General features: G+C 42.9%; 1 protein-coding gene across 1 annotated transcript in view; it reads left to right on the top strand.

Annotated features, from left to right (window-relative positions):
* The window catches only part of LOC138358807 (protein SON-like), a 51,484-nt gene extending 35,424 nt beyond the window's left edge, over nt 1-16,060 (top strand). Inside the window, exon 2 of the mRNA XM_069316983.1 lies at nt 14,651-16,060. Coding sequence (XP_069173084.1) covers nt 14,651-16,060 — 1,410 coding nt within the window. The remainder of the gene's footprint in view (nt 1-14,650) is intronic.
* The last annotated feature ends 2,368 nt before the right edge of the window (nt 16,061-18,428 follow it).

Raw genomic sequence — 18,428 nt, 5'->3', positions numbered from 1 at the left:
TGCCTATCAGATATTCTCTGTTAGCCTATTCTCTGGCTATCAGATATTCTCTGTTGGCCTATTCTCTGGCTATCAGATATTCTCTGTTATCCTATTCTCTGGCTATCAGATATTCTCTGTTAGCCTATTCTCTGGCTATCAGATATTCTCTGTTAGCCTATTCTCTGGCTATCAGATATTCTCTGTTAGCCTATTCTCTGGCTATCAGATATTCTCTGTTAGCCTATTCTCTGGCTATCGGATATTCTCTGTTAGCCTATTCTCTGGCTATCAGATATTCTCTGTTAGCCTATTCTCTGGCTATCAGATATTCTCTGTTAGCCTATTCTCTGGCTATCGGATATTCTCTGTTAGCCTATTCTCTGGCTATCAGGTATTCTCTTGTTAGCCTATTCTCTGGTTATCTGGTATACCGTCTTAGAACAGAGTATACCAGGATACCTAGGTATCCTGGTCTGTGTACCGGTTATCCGGTAAACCCTGCTTTAGTGTTGTTCACTTATAGTGTTGTAAACTGGTCGGTATACACAGTTTTAGCGTGACGCTGTCTGTGATAAACATGATGCCGTTAAGTTAACAGTGTTAAAGTTCATACGTGTTTTTGTATGCGAGTGCTGATGTAATACAGCTCCTGCAGCCTCTAGTTATAACAGTGATCTTCTGGCGGCGCTGTTAAACTGTCGGCCTGTTAGGCTTCCCATGTTACGCTGCTAGTCTATCCTGTTAAGCTTTTGAGATATAGCTGGGGTCGTGTGTGTGTGTGTGTGTGTGTGTGTGTGTGTGTGTGTGTGTGTGTGTGTGTGTGTGTGTGTGTGTGTGTGTGTATGTGTGTGTGTGTGTGTGTGTGTGTATGTGTGTGTGCGTGTGTGCGTGTGTGTGTGTGTATGTGTGTGTGTGTGTGTGTGTGTGTGTGTGTGTGTGTGTGTGTGTGTGTGTGTGTGTGTGTGTTTTCTCACCTAGTTGTGCTTGTGGGGGTTTGAGCTCTGGCTCTTTGGTCCCGCCTCTCAGCTGTCAATCGACTGGTGTACAGAGTGAATTGAACATTAGTCACACATTGCCTTTTTTTGAAAATATTTGTACAATTCCTCATACTAAATGTACAACATGTCCCTACACTGAATGTATAACATGTCCCTACACTGAATGTATAACATGTCCCTACACTGAATGTATAACATGTCCCTACACTGAATGTATAACATGTCCCTACACTGAATGTATAACATGTCCCTACACTGAATGTATAACATGTCCCTACACTGAATGTATAACATGTCCCTACACTGAATGTATAACATGTCCCTACACTGAATGTATAACATGTCCCTACACTGAATGTACAACATGTCCCTACACTGAATGTATAACATGTCCCTACACTAAATGTATAACATGTCCCTACACTGAATGTATAACATGCCCCTACACTAAATGTATAACATGCCCCTACACTGAATGTATAACACATCCCTACACTAAATGTATAACATGTCCCTACACTAAATGTATAACAAGTCCCTACACTAAATGTATAACATGCCCCTACACTAAATGTATAACATGTGTCTCCCACACTAAATCTAAATCAATAAATACATCTCCTCAAACTAAAGTGTAACATATTTGTATATTTTGCGATACGAACGTATGCACTCTTACGTTGCTATAAATAGCTCTGAGCTGTAATCCACTAAAAATTACATTGACTCGGGTGACGGAGGCCACATCTTGACTACATACTACCTTCTTTCAAGTCCATTATCTTTGTCTTTTGTAAGTTGTGGCCAGATAAAGTGTGACTCTAAACAGAATAGTCGGAACCCACGCCACCCCCCACCTAGCCTAACCTACCCGATAGATAGAAAACGGGGATATGTGTGAGCCGCTATTATTCGTAGTACTTTGTAAATTGTAAATATTGGGGACCAAAACATTGCAAATGAGATGTATTATTTGAGAGGAAAAGGTTGTCCCATCATTGTAAACAGACGCGACCATCCGGGGGTGGGGGCTGACGGCTGAATGGACAGCGCTCGGTTTTCGTAGTCCTAAGGTTCTTGGTTCGATCCCCGGCGAAGGCGGAAACAAATGGGCAGAGTTTCGTTCACCCTGATGCCCCTGTTTACCTAGCAGTAAATACGTACCTGGGAGTTAGACAGTTGCTATTGGCTGCTTTCTGGGGATGTGTAACAAAAAGATTGAACTGTTCAAGGACCGGGCCGCGGGGACGCTAAGCCCCGAAATATCTCAAGATAACCCCTTATCATGCACAACCTACTTGACCACAATGAGCTTAAAGACATCACAACCAGGAGTTCTACTGAACTTGCATTGCGTTCAGTTGAACGTTTGCTTATATTGCTTTTAAGTTCATCGTTGTCAATTAGTGCTTCGGGAGAAAGTGTTAAGTGCGAGTCCAATACCACTGCTTATCCTCAATATTTTGTTATAGATTCATCACGCAATTGTGATTTTTATTGTGAAGTGACGAAGAGAACAAGTTGATAACATCATTTCCTACCCCGGAGGGTGGGGCAGGTATTACCCCGGATAATAGGCAGGTAATACCCCGGATGATGGGCAGATATTACCCCGGATGATGGGCACGTATTACCCCGGATAATGGGCAGGTAATACCCCGGATGATGGGCAGATATTACCCCGGATGATGGGCACGTATTACCCCGGATGATGGGCAGGTAATACCCCGGATGATGGGCACGTATTACCCCGGATGATAGGCACGTATTACCCCGGATGATGGGCAGATTACGTAAAAATTTGATCTGGGTACCAGCTAATAGGCTCCTAAATTTCATTCAAGTTCAGTAGAACTCACAATGGAGTTGCCGGGGTTCCCCCGTACTGAAGTGGCACTCCAAACGTGTTACAAACATAGAGGTCAGATAGCAGAAATGTTCTGGAATAGATGCGATTGAGGTAGGAACAAATAGAACGGAATAAGAAGAGTATCAGTAAAGTATATGAAAATGACATTGCATCAAAACAATGTAACTATTGAAGTTAGTACATGTTAGAAGTGACAGTGAATGTCCAAATGACTAGATTATGCAAATGTAGTTTATTTAGAAACAAATTTCCCATCGAGGGGAATCTCTAGATTTTCCAACTCACTCACTCTGTGATTTAGGTCCCTCATGATTAGTAATTTTGCTCTCATTCTGTTTGCTGTTGTTGGTGTCTTCGTATTCCGATCCGGGTCTTCTGTTGTTTATTTGTGAATTGCATGATTAACTATAGTAAAAGGACCGCTATCTTTTGTCATCATCTGTCAATCTTTCAATGACGTAGTCTATAAATCAATTTATATTTCCATCTAGTTCCTCCAAATATCCACCTTCGTTTAATGAGTATCACTGCCATTCCCTGTTTTTGTTTCCTCTCTTATTGCTTGGTAATAAGTAATCCGCCTAAAAATATTGCCACCGAGATCGTGTAATTTTTGGGGTGTTCAGCTATTGCAATCACATCAGTATTTTGTTTACTAATTCTTTCTTATATTTCCTCTGCTTTGAGTGTGTATTCACCTGTTTTGTGTGTGTGTATGCGTGCTTACATGAGTGTATGTGCTCACATGTGTGTGTGTATGCGTGCTTACATGAGTGTATGTACTCTCGTGTGTGTGTGTGTGTGTGTGTGTGTGTGTGTGTGTGTGTGTGTGTGTGTGTGTGTGTGTGTGTGTGTATGCACGCTTACATGAGTGTATGTACTCACGTGTGTGTGTGTGTGTGTGTATGTGTGCACATGAGAATTTGCGCGCGCAATTCTAAAATAACGAAATTCGTGAGGGTCGTCAGCGGGTACCAATGACGACCCTCGTCATTGACTGTTAAAATATCACCCCAATAGTGATGGGGTGACGGCTAACATGTGTGTGTGTGTAGCAGCAACAGCAGCAAATAACCTCGTCAAGACTTGAGAGATATGGTGTGATAAATACAGCCTAATGTTGACAAACAGGACGCTACATGTGCAAAACACCACCACCACCACCACCACATGGAAGTATGACAACGTATTAACACGAATTAAAATGTAACATGTAATACTTGAGAAGCCCTTTTGTGTGTGTATTTCAACACATCCTCAGAAGTAATTATCAAATAGTCCACAATAACAATAAGAGGCGGGTGAGGTTGATGGAACAAAGCCTAGGAAATTATATAGGATCAACTTCATTAGTACACAACTTCCCAGTGAGAATACTTGCCAAGTAATTCTTCTCTACGAACTTCTTTAAATAAATCAATTACAAATGGAAGCAAGAAAGTACAGGTTATTACAAATATGACGAGGAGTTTATTAAATTGCATTAAATCCCATTCAATAATCATTATATTTAAAATGTTTTTACAAATGGTGATCAAAGAAGTTTCATAATCATTTTGGTGAGAATTTTCATGGCTGGTTTCCTGGAATGAATGATGGGGTACACCGCAAATAATTAATCCATGTTGCTCCTTCAGGCTACAATGGACGTGATGTCGAGGGTAGAAATAGCCTAAGCTATTCTATCCCTTTGAGCTGTAATTTTTTCTTGTCTCAATAAACATATTTGAACTTGATGTCAAGTCCTGAAACGACCAAAAAATGGGTCGTCGACTGTCTCACTGACACCACTGTCACAGACCACTTTCTGTTGCACTACACACCTTTCTCGACTTCAGTCTTTCACTGAAATCTTTATACTATCGACCAGGGCTGCTTAGGACTGCGCGTCTGGTGCTCCCTTGCTTCACAATGAGAGCGTCGCTGCTCTGAACTTTGGTCCGTCCACCTTACAAGGTTTCAAGTAGGTAACTACAGGAAGGGGACGTGAGAGGCGTAGAACAGTATCAGTATATTATATATATATATATATATATATATATATATATATATATATATATATATATATATATATATATATATATATATATGTATATATATATATATATATATATATATATATATATATATATATATATATATATACATATATTTATATATATAGTAGAATATGACCGAAAGGGTAAGATTAATGATTATTGCACGAATCTTCTCAATATTTCTTCAGGTTCTTCTTCTTTTCTTCGGGGTCTTGTCAACAAGACCCCGAACCAACACAGAAGCAAGAAGGGAAAATTCTGAGAATTGATTCATGATCCATTTGTATTCACCTGACCCACTATTAGTATAAAATAGATTGTTCTGTATTGTAACATCACTTGAGAATGAACCATGTAGATTCGAAACGTCGAGCGATTTTATAATTAGTGTAATACATTCTTCAATTCTTTTTCTTCACCTTGAAAACAACATGACTTTTGGTGAACTCCTCTTCCAGCTGAACCCTGATGCAAGAGCATTAGTAAGAGGGATAGAAGCCCTAAATCAGAAAATAGTAAATACGGAATATGCTGTCATATTCAATGAGACATGCATAAAGGAAAACCTGCTGCCAGTATACACCAATATATATATATATATATATATATATATATATATATATATATATATATATATATATATATATATATATATATATATGACAATGTCAGACCACGGAGGAAAATGAAACAGAAATTTCCTTAAGAAATTTCCTTAAGAAATTAAGGAAATTTCTGTTTCATTTTCCTCCGTGGTCTGACATTGTCACATTCTTAATCACGTGTTTATTTTCGTGATATACACACACACATATATATATATATATATATATATATATATATATATATATATATATATATATATATATATATTAGTATATTTTGGTAGCAGTCTTTCCTGTAGACATATATTATTAAATATGACCGAAAAAGTAAGATTAATAATTCTAACACGAATTTTGTCAATCTTTCGTACATTTCTTTTCACTGTTGGAGGTAATTCAAAAATCAATTCTCCAAAATTCATTTTTATTTCTAGTCTGACGCGACACTTGAGCGCTCAAGTGTCGCGTTAGACTAGAAATAAAAATGAATTTTGGAGAATTGATTTTTTAATTACCTCCAACAGTGAAAAGAAATGTACGAAAGATTGAGAAAATTCGTGTTAGAATTATTAATCTTACTTTTTCGGTCATATTTAATAATATATATATATATATATATATATATATATATATATATATATATATATATATATATATATATATATATATATATATATAGGTTTCGTTAAAATAAGTGCCGTCGATGAGTGGAGGCTGAAGGCACAACCTCGGCACTTGAAATGTTCATGTATTTCGAAAATACAACCTGAGGATCATTCAGGTTTATCATTATTGTAAGTTCCCTTACCTAAACCTGGACTTAATGAAATAGTTGATCATGAAACCCCAAATGTTCCAGAGTAATGGATGGAATCAGTTGAAAAATACTGTTCCATGCTTTTATGGTGCTGGGGGTCTTGTGTTATACTTCCCTCCCGCCAAACACACACCGAAACTACGACGTTGGTACAACGTTCGAACAAGTTTTAACACCTAACCAGTTATAACAACCAATATAGCAAGTTGTAACAACGTTCTAATACGTCATAAACACGTTAAGCCAAGATGTAACAACTTTATTACAAGTTGTAACAAGCGGAAAATAGAGACAGTTTCGGTGTGTGTTTCCAGGGCTACCCTTCCCCTTTCTTACCCTTCAATATGTTTCCTCTCCTTCACATTCTCTACTTCTCATCCACCTTCCCTACCTTCCATCTCCTTCACCTAGATACCCCACAACTGGTTATTATTGTAAATGTATAGCCACCTCTATGGTAGAAAAAATCCTCTTCACTACTTCCTTCACCACTTTCTCTCTCCTTCACCAGCTTCTATCTCCTTCACCCGCCTTCCATATCTTTGACTTTTTCATATGCTGTTTAATGGAAATATTTAATGCAAAGATAAGGGGGTCAACCCAACCCATCTATGACCATTCCTGAACACAGTCCACTCACTCTTCAAAGTTTAGTTTGGCTAACCGCAAGCGTCTAGCCTCAACATTCTATTTATAGATATATATAAATACACACAAATGTAAATGAAGACATGAGCAAAAATATGAGACAGGCACACGAACGACGCAAGAGTGAGGCTGCCTGCCTGTCTGCCTGCCTGCCTGCCACCTGCCGTCTGCTTGTTGTGGGTCTAGTTCACTTGTCATGCTTCCCCCCCCCCTCCCCCTGCCAGACTCTGTGACGGGCTCCCAGGCTCTGCCAAGCAGCCCTCCACCGCTTCGCCAGACTCCCTTCTCCCCCCTCCCTCTCTGCCTTCCTTAGCTCCTCCACTCCCTTCTGGCTCCCTCCCCTCCACTACCCCCTGGCTCCCTCCTTTCGTCCCCTCCACTACCCCCTGGCTCCCTCCCTCCCCTCCACTACCCCCTGGCTCCCTCCCTCCCCTCCACTACCCCCTGGCTCCCTCCCTCCCCTCCACTACCCCCTGACTCCCTCCACGATACACGCTTTGATACCTCCCTTTCCACCACTCCTCCCTGGTTTCTTTGCTCCCTCCCATCTACCCCCTACTCCTCCATGGCTACTTCCCCTACCCACTTTTCCCTACCCTCCACTCCTCCGACTCCCTAACCTGCACTCCCTCATTACCCTTCACTTCCTTGGCTACCTTCCCACCCCCTCTTACTCTCCTTGGCTCCCTTCCATTCCCCTCCCTCCCTCCCTCCCTCTTACCACAAGGTATTCGACACACTTAAGAATATACATTTCCCTCGGTGGTGTAAGAGACGCTGTAATGACTGCTATTTCTTAATAGCTCCGGGAGCTCTATCCTGCCTTTCTTATAGTCTGTCTTAATTACCGGGACCATTTCTCGATGGGGACGGCGAGGCTTTGTTTACGCCAGGCGGGAATGTTCCGCCAGGGTGCCAGCTGGTTACTAACACGGTCCGCTAGGGTCAGGTGCTGAGACACAGACAGGGAGAGAGACAGGGAGGGACGGAGAGAGAGGTAGGAAGGGAGGGAGGGTGGGAGAGAGTTAAAGAGGATTGTGTGTGAGAAAGACAGACAGACAGAGACAGCGAGAGAGAGGCAGTGAGAGAGACAGGCGAGAGACAGAGAGAGAGAGGGGGGAGAGAGAGAGAGAGAGAGAGGGGAGAGAGAGAGAGAGGGGGAGAGAGAGAGATGAGAAAGAGAGGGGGGAGAGAGAAAGAGGGGGGAGAGAGAGGGGGCGAGAGAGAGAGGAGAGAGAGAGAGAGAGAGAGAGAGAGAGAGAGAGAGAGAGAGAGAGAGAGAGAGAGAGAGAGGAGAAGAGAGGGAGACAGAGAGAGGGAGACAGAGAGGGAGACAGAGACAGAGGGGGACAGAGAGAGAAGAGTTTAAAGGAGACTGAGAGAGAGAGAACGTATATATGATAGAATATAACATTAATTATTTTAAAATGTAAGATGCTACTTCATAATCCTAAATGATAACTCAGATTAAATATTAATTAAAATAAATATTAGATGTCAGTTTCTTAATATTTGTATGACATTTTTCCACTCTCACAATACCGTTGCTGTCCTTACTGGTAATAACAATGTTTTTACAAATTATTACAAATAGCGTTATTATAGTGTTTTTATGACTGGCTCATTACAATTAATCGTACACTAGTTATTTCGCAATTATATTATTTATTTTTATTGTTATTAATGGAACAAATATTTTCGATCGGACATTTGCGTTTCTTTAGGGTACAACGCATTTTGAGGTATTTCCCTAAGGGTCAAAAACTGATGGTCTGAAGTTGGTAACGGTTCGCGAAATTGACGTCATGTCCAATTTTCTGTTGTGGGTCCTCGGGTTAAAGTTTCGGGCAATTTAGTACGTCAATTTAGCGACGTTGGGAACGCTCGGGAGAACGGGCTGCGTTATCCAGTGTCGCGTCACCAATCGCAGCAGTCACGCCATGCTCAGAGGACAGCCAAGCCCCAATCTGAAGGTCCTGTACAGGAAACTGGACAGCCTAATCCCAATCTGATGGTCCTGTGCAGGAAACTGGACAGCCTAATCCCAATCTGAAGGTCCTGTACAGGAAACTGGACAGCCTAATCCCAATCTGAAGGTCCTGTACAGGAAACTGGACAGCCTAATCCCAATCTGAAGGTCCTGTACAGGAAACTGGACAGCCTAATCCCAATCTGAAGGTCCTGTACGGGAAACTGGACAGTCTAATCCCAATCTGAAGGTCCTGTACAGGAAACTGGACAGCCTAATCCCAATCTGAAGGTCCTGTACAGGAAACTGGACAGCCTAGCCCCAATCTGAAGGTCATATACAGGAAACTGGACAGCCTAGTCCCAATCTAAAGGTCCTGTACAGGAAACTGGACAGCATAGTCCCAATCTGAAGGTCTAGTACAGGAAACTGGACAGCCTAATCCCAATCTAACTCAATTGGTATCCTGCATGCAAATGATAGCCTAATAAGGATATTATTATTATTTCAATTGTATTATATTCAAAAGGTTTCTGGATGGGTTCAGTTTTAAGTCTTTTCTTAATATTATATTTTAAATGTTCTCCGACGGATAATGCTACTCCCTCCCCCCCTTCCATCCTAATTTATCAGTTTGAAATAATTTGTATCCATTAACTTTATGTTCAATTAATAGTTCTTTATTTCTACATTTACCTATATTTCCGTTAGTGCAATAATATTTATTGTTTCTTTGCCGTTAAGTGCACTTAAATCGTCAGTTTTGTTTCTAACAATCCAACTGTGTTTAGTATACTTTTAGGGTGTTATCTTGATGCTATTGTCAGCAGTTCCTGACCTTATCACCAACTCCTGCTATTGTTAGCAGTTCTTGCTCATATCAGCAGCTTCTGCCCTTGTCAGCAGCGCCTGCTATCGTTAGCATATCCTACTTTTCAACCACGTTTGGAAAATTCCTTATTATTCGTTGGCTATCTGGAGAGAACTTGCTTGGGTTACGCTTACCAAGATAACAAGAGGCAGAACATGGCACTTAGCCAGTAGACATACAGAAATAAACACTTCAGTTACTCCTAGTACACTAGAAAATGAAGGGACGACGACGTTTCGGTCCGTCCTTGACCATTCCCAATCGACTTGAGAATGGTCCAGGACGGACCGAAACGTCGTCGTCCCTTCATTTTTTAGTGTATGGATTGGTTCACATACCTCAGCCACGTTATTGTGACTCCTCACCTGCTTGTATCATTCGTGTTTTTGGGGTGAAAGGAATAGTTACTCTACTTGCTGCAAACTTTACATATGACATAAACCGGCAGATAGGCTTCCGGAAGAAAGAATAACGAGACTAATGAACGAGAGCCTGAGTAACATTGAGGTGCAGTAACGTAAATAATAACATCTTGAATATCTATATTGCTGTAGATATTTAGAGAAGCAGTAGTGATTTTGAGGGAGGGGAAGGGGAGGGGAAGGATTTATCAGGAGAAAGCGCCAAGCCATTACGACTATATAGCCCTTGGAAGGGGTCAGGATAAGCATTTGGGATGGGTGACGGGGGAAGGTAAGGAATGGTGCCCAACCACTAGTGCACGGTCGGGGATTGAACGCCGACCTGTAAGAAGCCAGACCGTCGCTCTACCGTCCAGCCCAAGTGACTGAGGGAGCCACTGAGGAAAATATACAATGTTTCAGTTGAGAAGTGGACGCTTGAGTACTTTCAAATTCAAATTCAAATTTTGTATTCAGGTAAAAGTATATACATAGATGAAGAGTTACAAACATAATGTTGGATTTATAGATAGTGATAAATCTATATCACTGATAAATCTATCAGTGCCCAAATTCATGAAACAAGATAGATAGAGGACACTGAACTACACACTCTTGTATCACTGACATACAGGCACTGTAAGAAACTGAAGATAATATTCGTCACTAAATGAACATATTGAAGGGAACTCTATGTTCATTTAGTCATTTTGAACATGACTAAACCCATCATGTTCAAAACTCAAGATGGTTTTTGCGAAGGGACGTTTATCATGACAAACTTCAAATTCTATGAGCATGATAACAGCAATTTCGCAGGGAAGAGTAGAATGGGCAGACTGCATAGCCATAAACTGCAACAGAGTATACATAGAGGTTGCATCTCGTCTCTCATGTATACACAGGACTTATTTTAAACTAAAGTATACTTGTTGGTTGGTCAAAAAAGTAATTGGCTTTGCCATAATAGTCCTCCAAAGGCTGATAGGCGTCAACCCGAACACCAAACTAAACCTACCCTGCCAAAGCGGCTTTTGTGTGGCAACATACAAAAGGCTCTTATACAAAATTGTAAAAGCAAGTATGGACAAATGAAACAGAGACAAAATAACTGTTATATAATGTCAGTAACAGGAGTACCGCAAGGAGCTCAGTAACAGGAGTACCGCAAGGAGCTCAGTAACAGGAGTACCGCAAGGAGCTCAGTAACAGGAGTACCCCAAGGAGCTCAGTAACAGGAGTACCGCAAGGAGCTGAAGAGCGCTGGCACACATCCTATTCTCGACATATATGAATTTCTTAACACAGCAAGTGGAATCCTATATATCTATATTTATAGGATGTAGGGAAAAGAAATTATTACAATTATCAAAGACGGAGGAGGATTGAAGGACGAGCCAGATAACTTCCAAACCTGGGGCCAGATTCACGAAGCAGTTACGCAAGCACTTACGAACCTGGGGCCAGATTCACGAAGCAGTTACGCAAGCACTTACGAACCTGGGGCCATATTCACGAAGCAGTTACGCAAGCACTTACGAACCTGGGGCCAGATTCACGAAGCAGTTACGCAAGCACTTACGAACCTGGGGCCAGATTCACGAAGCAGTTACGCAAGCACTTACGAACCTGGGGCCAGATTCACGAAGCAGTTACGCAAGCACTTACGAACCTGGGGCCAGATTCACGAAGCAGTTACGCTAGCACTTACGAACCTGGGGCCAGATTCACGAAGCAGTTACGCAAGCACTTACGAACCTGTACATCTTTTCTCAATCTTTGGCGGCTTTGTTTACATTTATTAAACAGTTTACAAGCGTGAAAACTTGCCAATCAACTGTTGTTATTGTTATAAACAGCCTCCTGGTGCTTCGGAGCTCATTAACTGTTTAATAATTGTAAACAAAGCCGCCAAAGATGGAGAAAAGATGTACAGGTTCGTAAGTGCTTGCGTAACTGCTTCGTGAATCTGGCCCCAGGTTCGTAAGTGCTTGCGTAACTGCTTCGTGAATCTGGCCCCTGGTCCTTGAAATAATGGTTAGAGATTTCACTCCAGATATATAAAGTTATAAGATTAGGTCCAAGAGGGAGCAGACACCTTGGGCAATATACTAAACAGGAGACAACTTTCTGAGTCAGAACAGGTAGCAAAGAGTTAAACATCTCCCCCACGATTAACTTACGAAGAGCATTCAGAAACTAAGAAATGGATTTTAACTTACGAAAATATTGATTGCTTTCACAATTATACATCTAACGGAAAACACTATTTATTCCTTCACATTGTTTGCATAAATAATTAAAGGAAAATTATTTATACTATATGACCAGCATGCCTGATGGGGCCTGACAGCTGAGTGGACAGTGCTCGGGATTCGTTGTCTCAAGATTCCGGGTTCAATCCCCGGTGGAGGCGGAAACAAATTGGCATAGTTTCTTTCACCATGATGCATATGTTCATCAAGCAGTAAATAAGTAGCTGGGAGTTAGCCAGCTGTTACGGGCTGCTTCCAGTGTGTGTGTGTGTGTGTGTGTGTGTGTGTGTGTGTGTGTGTGTGTGTGTGTGTGTGTGTGTGTGTGTAAAAAGAAAAGTTAGTCGTTAGTAACAGATGATTGACAGTTGAGAGGCGGGCCGAAAAAGCAGAGCTCAATCCCCGCAAGCACAACTAGGTGAACACACACACACACACACACACACACACACACACACACACACTAGAAACACAAGCCAGACATCTAAATACTGTTTACGAAACAGTAAGACACTTCAAGCTGTCACTTAGGTTCCGATACGCAGTTTGACATTATGAGAATGTTTACGCCTGCAGACTAACAAAATGAAAGGCTTCAATATACAACTAACTAACTAACAATATACTACTATACTAATACTAATATCAACTACTAATAACTAACAAAATATAAGCCTCACTGTGATATCCCCCAAGAGCTTCACTACGACACAATATGAATGCTTCATTGTAACACTAACCACATGAAGTCAAGCCCCCTTACACTAACCACGTGAAGTCAAGCCCCCTTACACTAACCACGTGAAGTCAAGCCCCCTTACACTAACCACGTGAAGTCAAGCCCCCTTACACTAACCACGTGAAGTCAAGCCCCCTTACACTAACCACGTGAAGTCAAGCCCCCTTACACTAACCACGTGAAGTCAAGCCCCCTTACACTAACCACGTGAAGTCAAGCCCCCTTACACTAACCACGTGAAGTCAAACCCCTTACACTAACCACGTGAAGTCAAGCCCCCTTACACTAACCACGTGAAGTCAAACCCCTTACACTAACCACGTGAAGTCAAGCCCCCTTACACTAACCACGTGAAGTCAAACCCCTTACACTAACCACGTGAAGTCAAGCCCCCTTACACTAACCACGTGAAGTCAAACCCCTTACACTAACCACGTGAAGTCAAGCCCCCTTACACTAACCACGTGAAGTCAAACCCCTTACACTAACCACGTGAAGTCAAGCCCCCTTACACTAACCACGTGAAGTCAAGCCCCCTTACACTAACCACATGAAGTCAAGCCCCCTTACACTAACCACGTGAAGTCAAGCCCCCTTACACTAACCACATGAAGTCAAACCCCCTTACACTAACCACGTGAAGTCAAGCCCCCTTACACTAACCACGTAAAGTCAAACCCCCTTACACTAACCACATGAAGTCAAACCCCCTTACACTAACCACGTGAAGTCAAGCCCCCTTACACTAACTACATGAAGTCAAGCCCCCTTACACTAACCACATGAAGTCAAACCCCTTACACTAACCACGTGAAGTCAAGCCCCCTTACACTAACCACATGAAGTCAAACCCCCTTACACTAACAACGTGAAGTCAAGCCCCCTTACACTAACCACGTGAAGTCAAACCCCTTACACTAACCACGTGAAGTCAAGCCCCCTTTCACTAACCACGTGAAGTCAAATCCCCCTTACACCAACCACGTGAAGTCAAACCCCCCTTACACCAACCACGTGAAGTCAACCCCCTTACACCAACCACGTGAAGTCAACCCCCTTAGCAGGAACAACGGGACGTCAAGCCTCCAACAGACACTAACGATGTGACTGCAAGCTTCCTTGCACTAACAGCTGAGAACGAGGACCTTTTTTTTCACCGAGAGCTCAAGCAGTTTGGCAGTGACAAGATGAGGAGGAGGAGGAGGAGGAGGAGGCAAGCACAGTGACTTTGTAAGCATCAGATAACACACGGAGGGAGTCGCTCGCCAACACATCAGACACGCACTGTTGAACGTTCACTATAAAACCAATTTGAAATCAACTCGGCGAGAACGCAACCATCAAGACCAGAACGCAGCATCTCAACCATCAATAGAGAACGCAGCATCAAAACCATCAATAAAGAACGCAGCATCAAAACCATCAATAAAGAACGCAGCATCAAAACCATCGTCAATAGAGAACGCAGCATCTCAAACCATCAATAGAGAACGCAGCATCAAAACCATCAATAAAGAACGCAGCATCAAAACCATCAACAATAGAGAACGCAGCATCTCAAACCATCAATAGAGAACGCAGCATCAAAACCATCAATAGAGAACGCATCTCAACCATTAATAGAGAACGCAGCATCTCAACCATCAATAGAGAACGCAGTATCAAACCCATCAATAGAGAACGCAGCATCAAACCCATCAATAGAGAACGCAGCATCTCAACCACCAATAGAGAACGCAGCATCAAACCCATCAATAGAGAACGCAGCATCTCAACCACCAATAGAGAACGCAGCATCAAACCCATCAATAGAGAACGCAGCATCTCAACCATCAATAGAGAACGCAGCATCAAACCCATCAATAGAGAACGCAGCATCTCAACCACCAATAGAGAACGCAGCATCAAACCCATCAATAGAGAACGCAGCATCTCAACCATCAATAGAGAACGCAGCATCTCAACCATCAATAGAGAACGCAGCATCACAACCATCAATAGAGAACGTGGCATCTCAACCATCAATAGAGAACGCAGCATCTCAACCATCAATAGAGAACGCAGCATCAAACCGATCAATAGAGAACGCAGCATCAAACCCACCAATAGAGAACGCAGCATCAAACCCATCAATAGAGAACGCAGCATCAAACCCACCAATTTAGAACGCAGCATCAAACCCATCAATAGAGAACGCAGCATCAAACCCATCAATAGAGAACGCAGCATCAAACCCATCAATAGAGAACGCAGCATCTCAACCACCAATAGAGAACGCAGCATCACAACCATCAATAGAGAACGCAGCATCTCAACCATCAATAGAGAACGCAGCATCTCAACCATCAATAGAGAACGCAGCATCACAACCATCAATGGAGAACGCAGCATCACAACCATCAATAGAGAACGCAGCATCTCAACCATCAATAGAGAACGCAGCATCTCAACCATCAATAGAGAACGCAGCATCTCAACCATCAATAGAGAACGCAGCATCTCAACCATCAATAGAGAACGCAGCATCTCAACCATCAATAGAGAACGCAGCATCAAACGCATCAATAGAGAACGCAGCATCTCAACCATCAATAGAGAACGCAGCATCAAACCCATCAATAGAGAACGCAGCATCAAACCCATCAATAGAGAACGCAGCATCTCAACCATCAATAGAGAACGCAGCATCTCAACCATCAATAGAGAACGCAGCATCAAACCCATCAATAGAGAACGCAGCATCTCAACCATCAATAGAGAACGCAGCATCGCAACCATCAATAGAGAACGCAGCATCGCAACCATCAATAGAGAACGCAGCATCTCAACCATCAATAGAGAACGCGGCATCACAATCACCATCAACTGAGGAGAATGGCTGAGAGAGCTAGCATTGTGGCCATGTCAATGACTCGACAATCTCTAAAAATGAGTAGATGATAGCATGCGCACTCTGAGTGCACGCACGCACTCACCACAATACTGTCTGGGCGTTAGTGCACGCACTCCCCGCTAAACTGAGTTAGTTTTTTTTCTGTAAGTTCTTTCACTGGGTGTAAGTGGAAGTACTCACCCACAACAATGTTTGGGGTGCTAGTGAACGCACTCACTGCAAGACTATCTCCCTGTGTGTTCACGCACTCTTCCACCGTAAGGCTGTCTGAGTGCATGCACTCACCGCAAGATTGTGTATGAGGTAGTGAACGCACTATCATGTCGACTTAGTGAGAAATGAGTACCTAATGGTGCAAAATACAGCTCTATCACACACAAAATACAGTACTACCACACAAAATACAGCACAACCAGGTCGGCGTTCAATCCCCGACCGCCCAAGTGGTTGGGCACCATTCCCTCCCATACCCCCGTCCCATCCCAAATCCTTATCCTGATCCCTTCCCAGTGCTATATAGTCGCAATGGCTCGGTGCTTTCTCCCCTGATAGTTCCCTTCCCTTCACCTACCAGTCTCCTACGGTGATTAAGGCAGGTGTAACGATGTAAGGTGATCGAGATATGGCTTGAGCATCTACCATACTTCACCACCTATCATACTTCACCTATCATCATACTTCACCGTATGGTGGTTCATGGGGTCGTGTTCCCCTTCAGTCCGGCCTCCCGGCTGGTGGTCTGGTCAACCAGATTGTTGTATGCGGCTGCTCGCAATCTGATGGATGACATCCACCCTGGTTGATCAGGTATCCTTAGGTGTTTATCTAGTTCACTTTTGAACACCGTGAGAGGCCGGCTTGGCATAGCTCTCATGAGTGTTGGAAAGGTTCGACCGTCGGAAAGAAGCCATCATCAACCTCTGTATGACACGGAATGGAGTCCTCGGGTTAAGTAAGATTACCTATACTGAACAAATCCACAAGGGCCGTGACGAGGATTCGAACCTACGTCCGAGACGATCCCAGACGCGTCTTAATCGACTGAGCTACGACACTGTAGGTTCGAATCCCCGTCACGGCCCTTGCGGATTTGTTCATTTGATGCATCACACTGCTTGATACCTGCTTGATGGGGTTCTGGGAGTTCTTCTACTCCCCAAGCCCGGCCCGAGGCCAGGCTCGACTTGTGAGAGTTTGGTTCATCAGGCTGTTGCTTGGAGCGGCCCGCAGGTCGCTCCACAGTCCGGCTGATCCGGAATTTCTCTTAGAAAACAGTCCTCTTGTGGTTTCTGTGTGTAATTACCTATCCTGTACGGTTGTCACTAGCCTTTGTGTGTAGCGCAGAGATGATAAATAACATAGCAGGAATTTAACACTTGGCAAATGCTGTCTCAAACAACATTACACCAACTGATAGGAAATTGGGTGTTTACGACACTAGGAAATCAGGCATCTGGGAATAATACACACGGAGAAAAAGACTACTAAACTGTGTATATAAACGTGACTCCTGTATGAGTATTGTGCAGCAAGATGACTTGCGCCGCCACTCATCAAGGGGGAAGTGGCCATGAAATGCATCTATTCACTTGCTACTGTTGCAACCCATCCTCCGAATTGATATACTTTTAATACTAAGTGTAATACTAAATGTATATTAATACTAAGTGTAATAAGTACGTTTTAATACTAAGTGTAATAAGTACATTTCCCGACTGTCATGCATAGTACATAATTGCACTTATGGGGCTGTTACAGTTACCTCCCCATTTTTGGAGGACGGGCTGACTGTACAGAGGTTCAGTGGATGACTGTTGGAGTACTTTGAGGTTCAATAAGCACGAGTACAATCAAAACACACGAGCTGAAGTCTAAAATTTAGTACTTTACTTAGAATTCGGAAGCATAAACACAGGGCCACACGTTCAAACTGACACATACATCAGTTAGACATACATACACATACATGCAAGGTGGTAGATGGAACACACAGTGCTTGCAGCAACAGCCTACGGGTAAAGTGACTGCGGCAAGGTACAGGTAAGACATGTAATAGCTGCAAGATTTGGGAGGCAAAAGATGGTTGCAAACATGCAACTTACTCCAAGACATTGGATTCTACCCACGTGGCTTATCTTGAGATGATTTCGGGGCATAGCGTCCCCGCGGCCCGGTTCTCGACCATGCCTCCTCCTCCCCCCCCCCCCCTAGGAAGCTGCCTGTAGCAGCTGTTTAACTCCAAGATACCTATTTACTGCTAGGTAACAGGGGCATCAGGGTGAAACATTTTGCCCATTTGTTTCCGCCTCCACCGGGAATCGAACCCAGAACCTCAGGACTACGA

The sequence above is a fragment of the Procambarus clarkii genome, chromosome 86, assembly GCF_040958095.1.
Source record: "Procambarus clarkii isolate CNS0578487 chromosome 86, FALCON_Pclarkii_2.0, whole genome shotgun sequence".
Classification (NCBI taxonomy): Eukaryota; Metazoa; Arthropoda; class Malacostraca; order Decapoda; family Cambaridae; genus Procambarus; species Procambarus clarkii.
The sequence above is the reverse complement of the archived record's forward strand: the minus strand, read 5'-3'. Positions and strand labels throughout refer to the sequence as shown.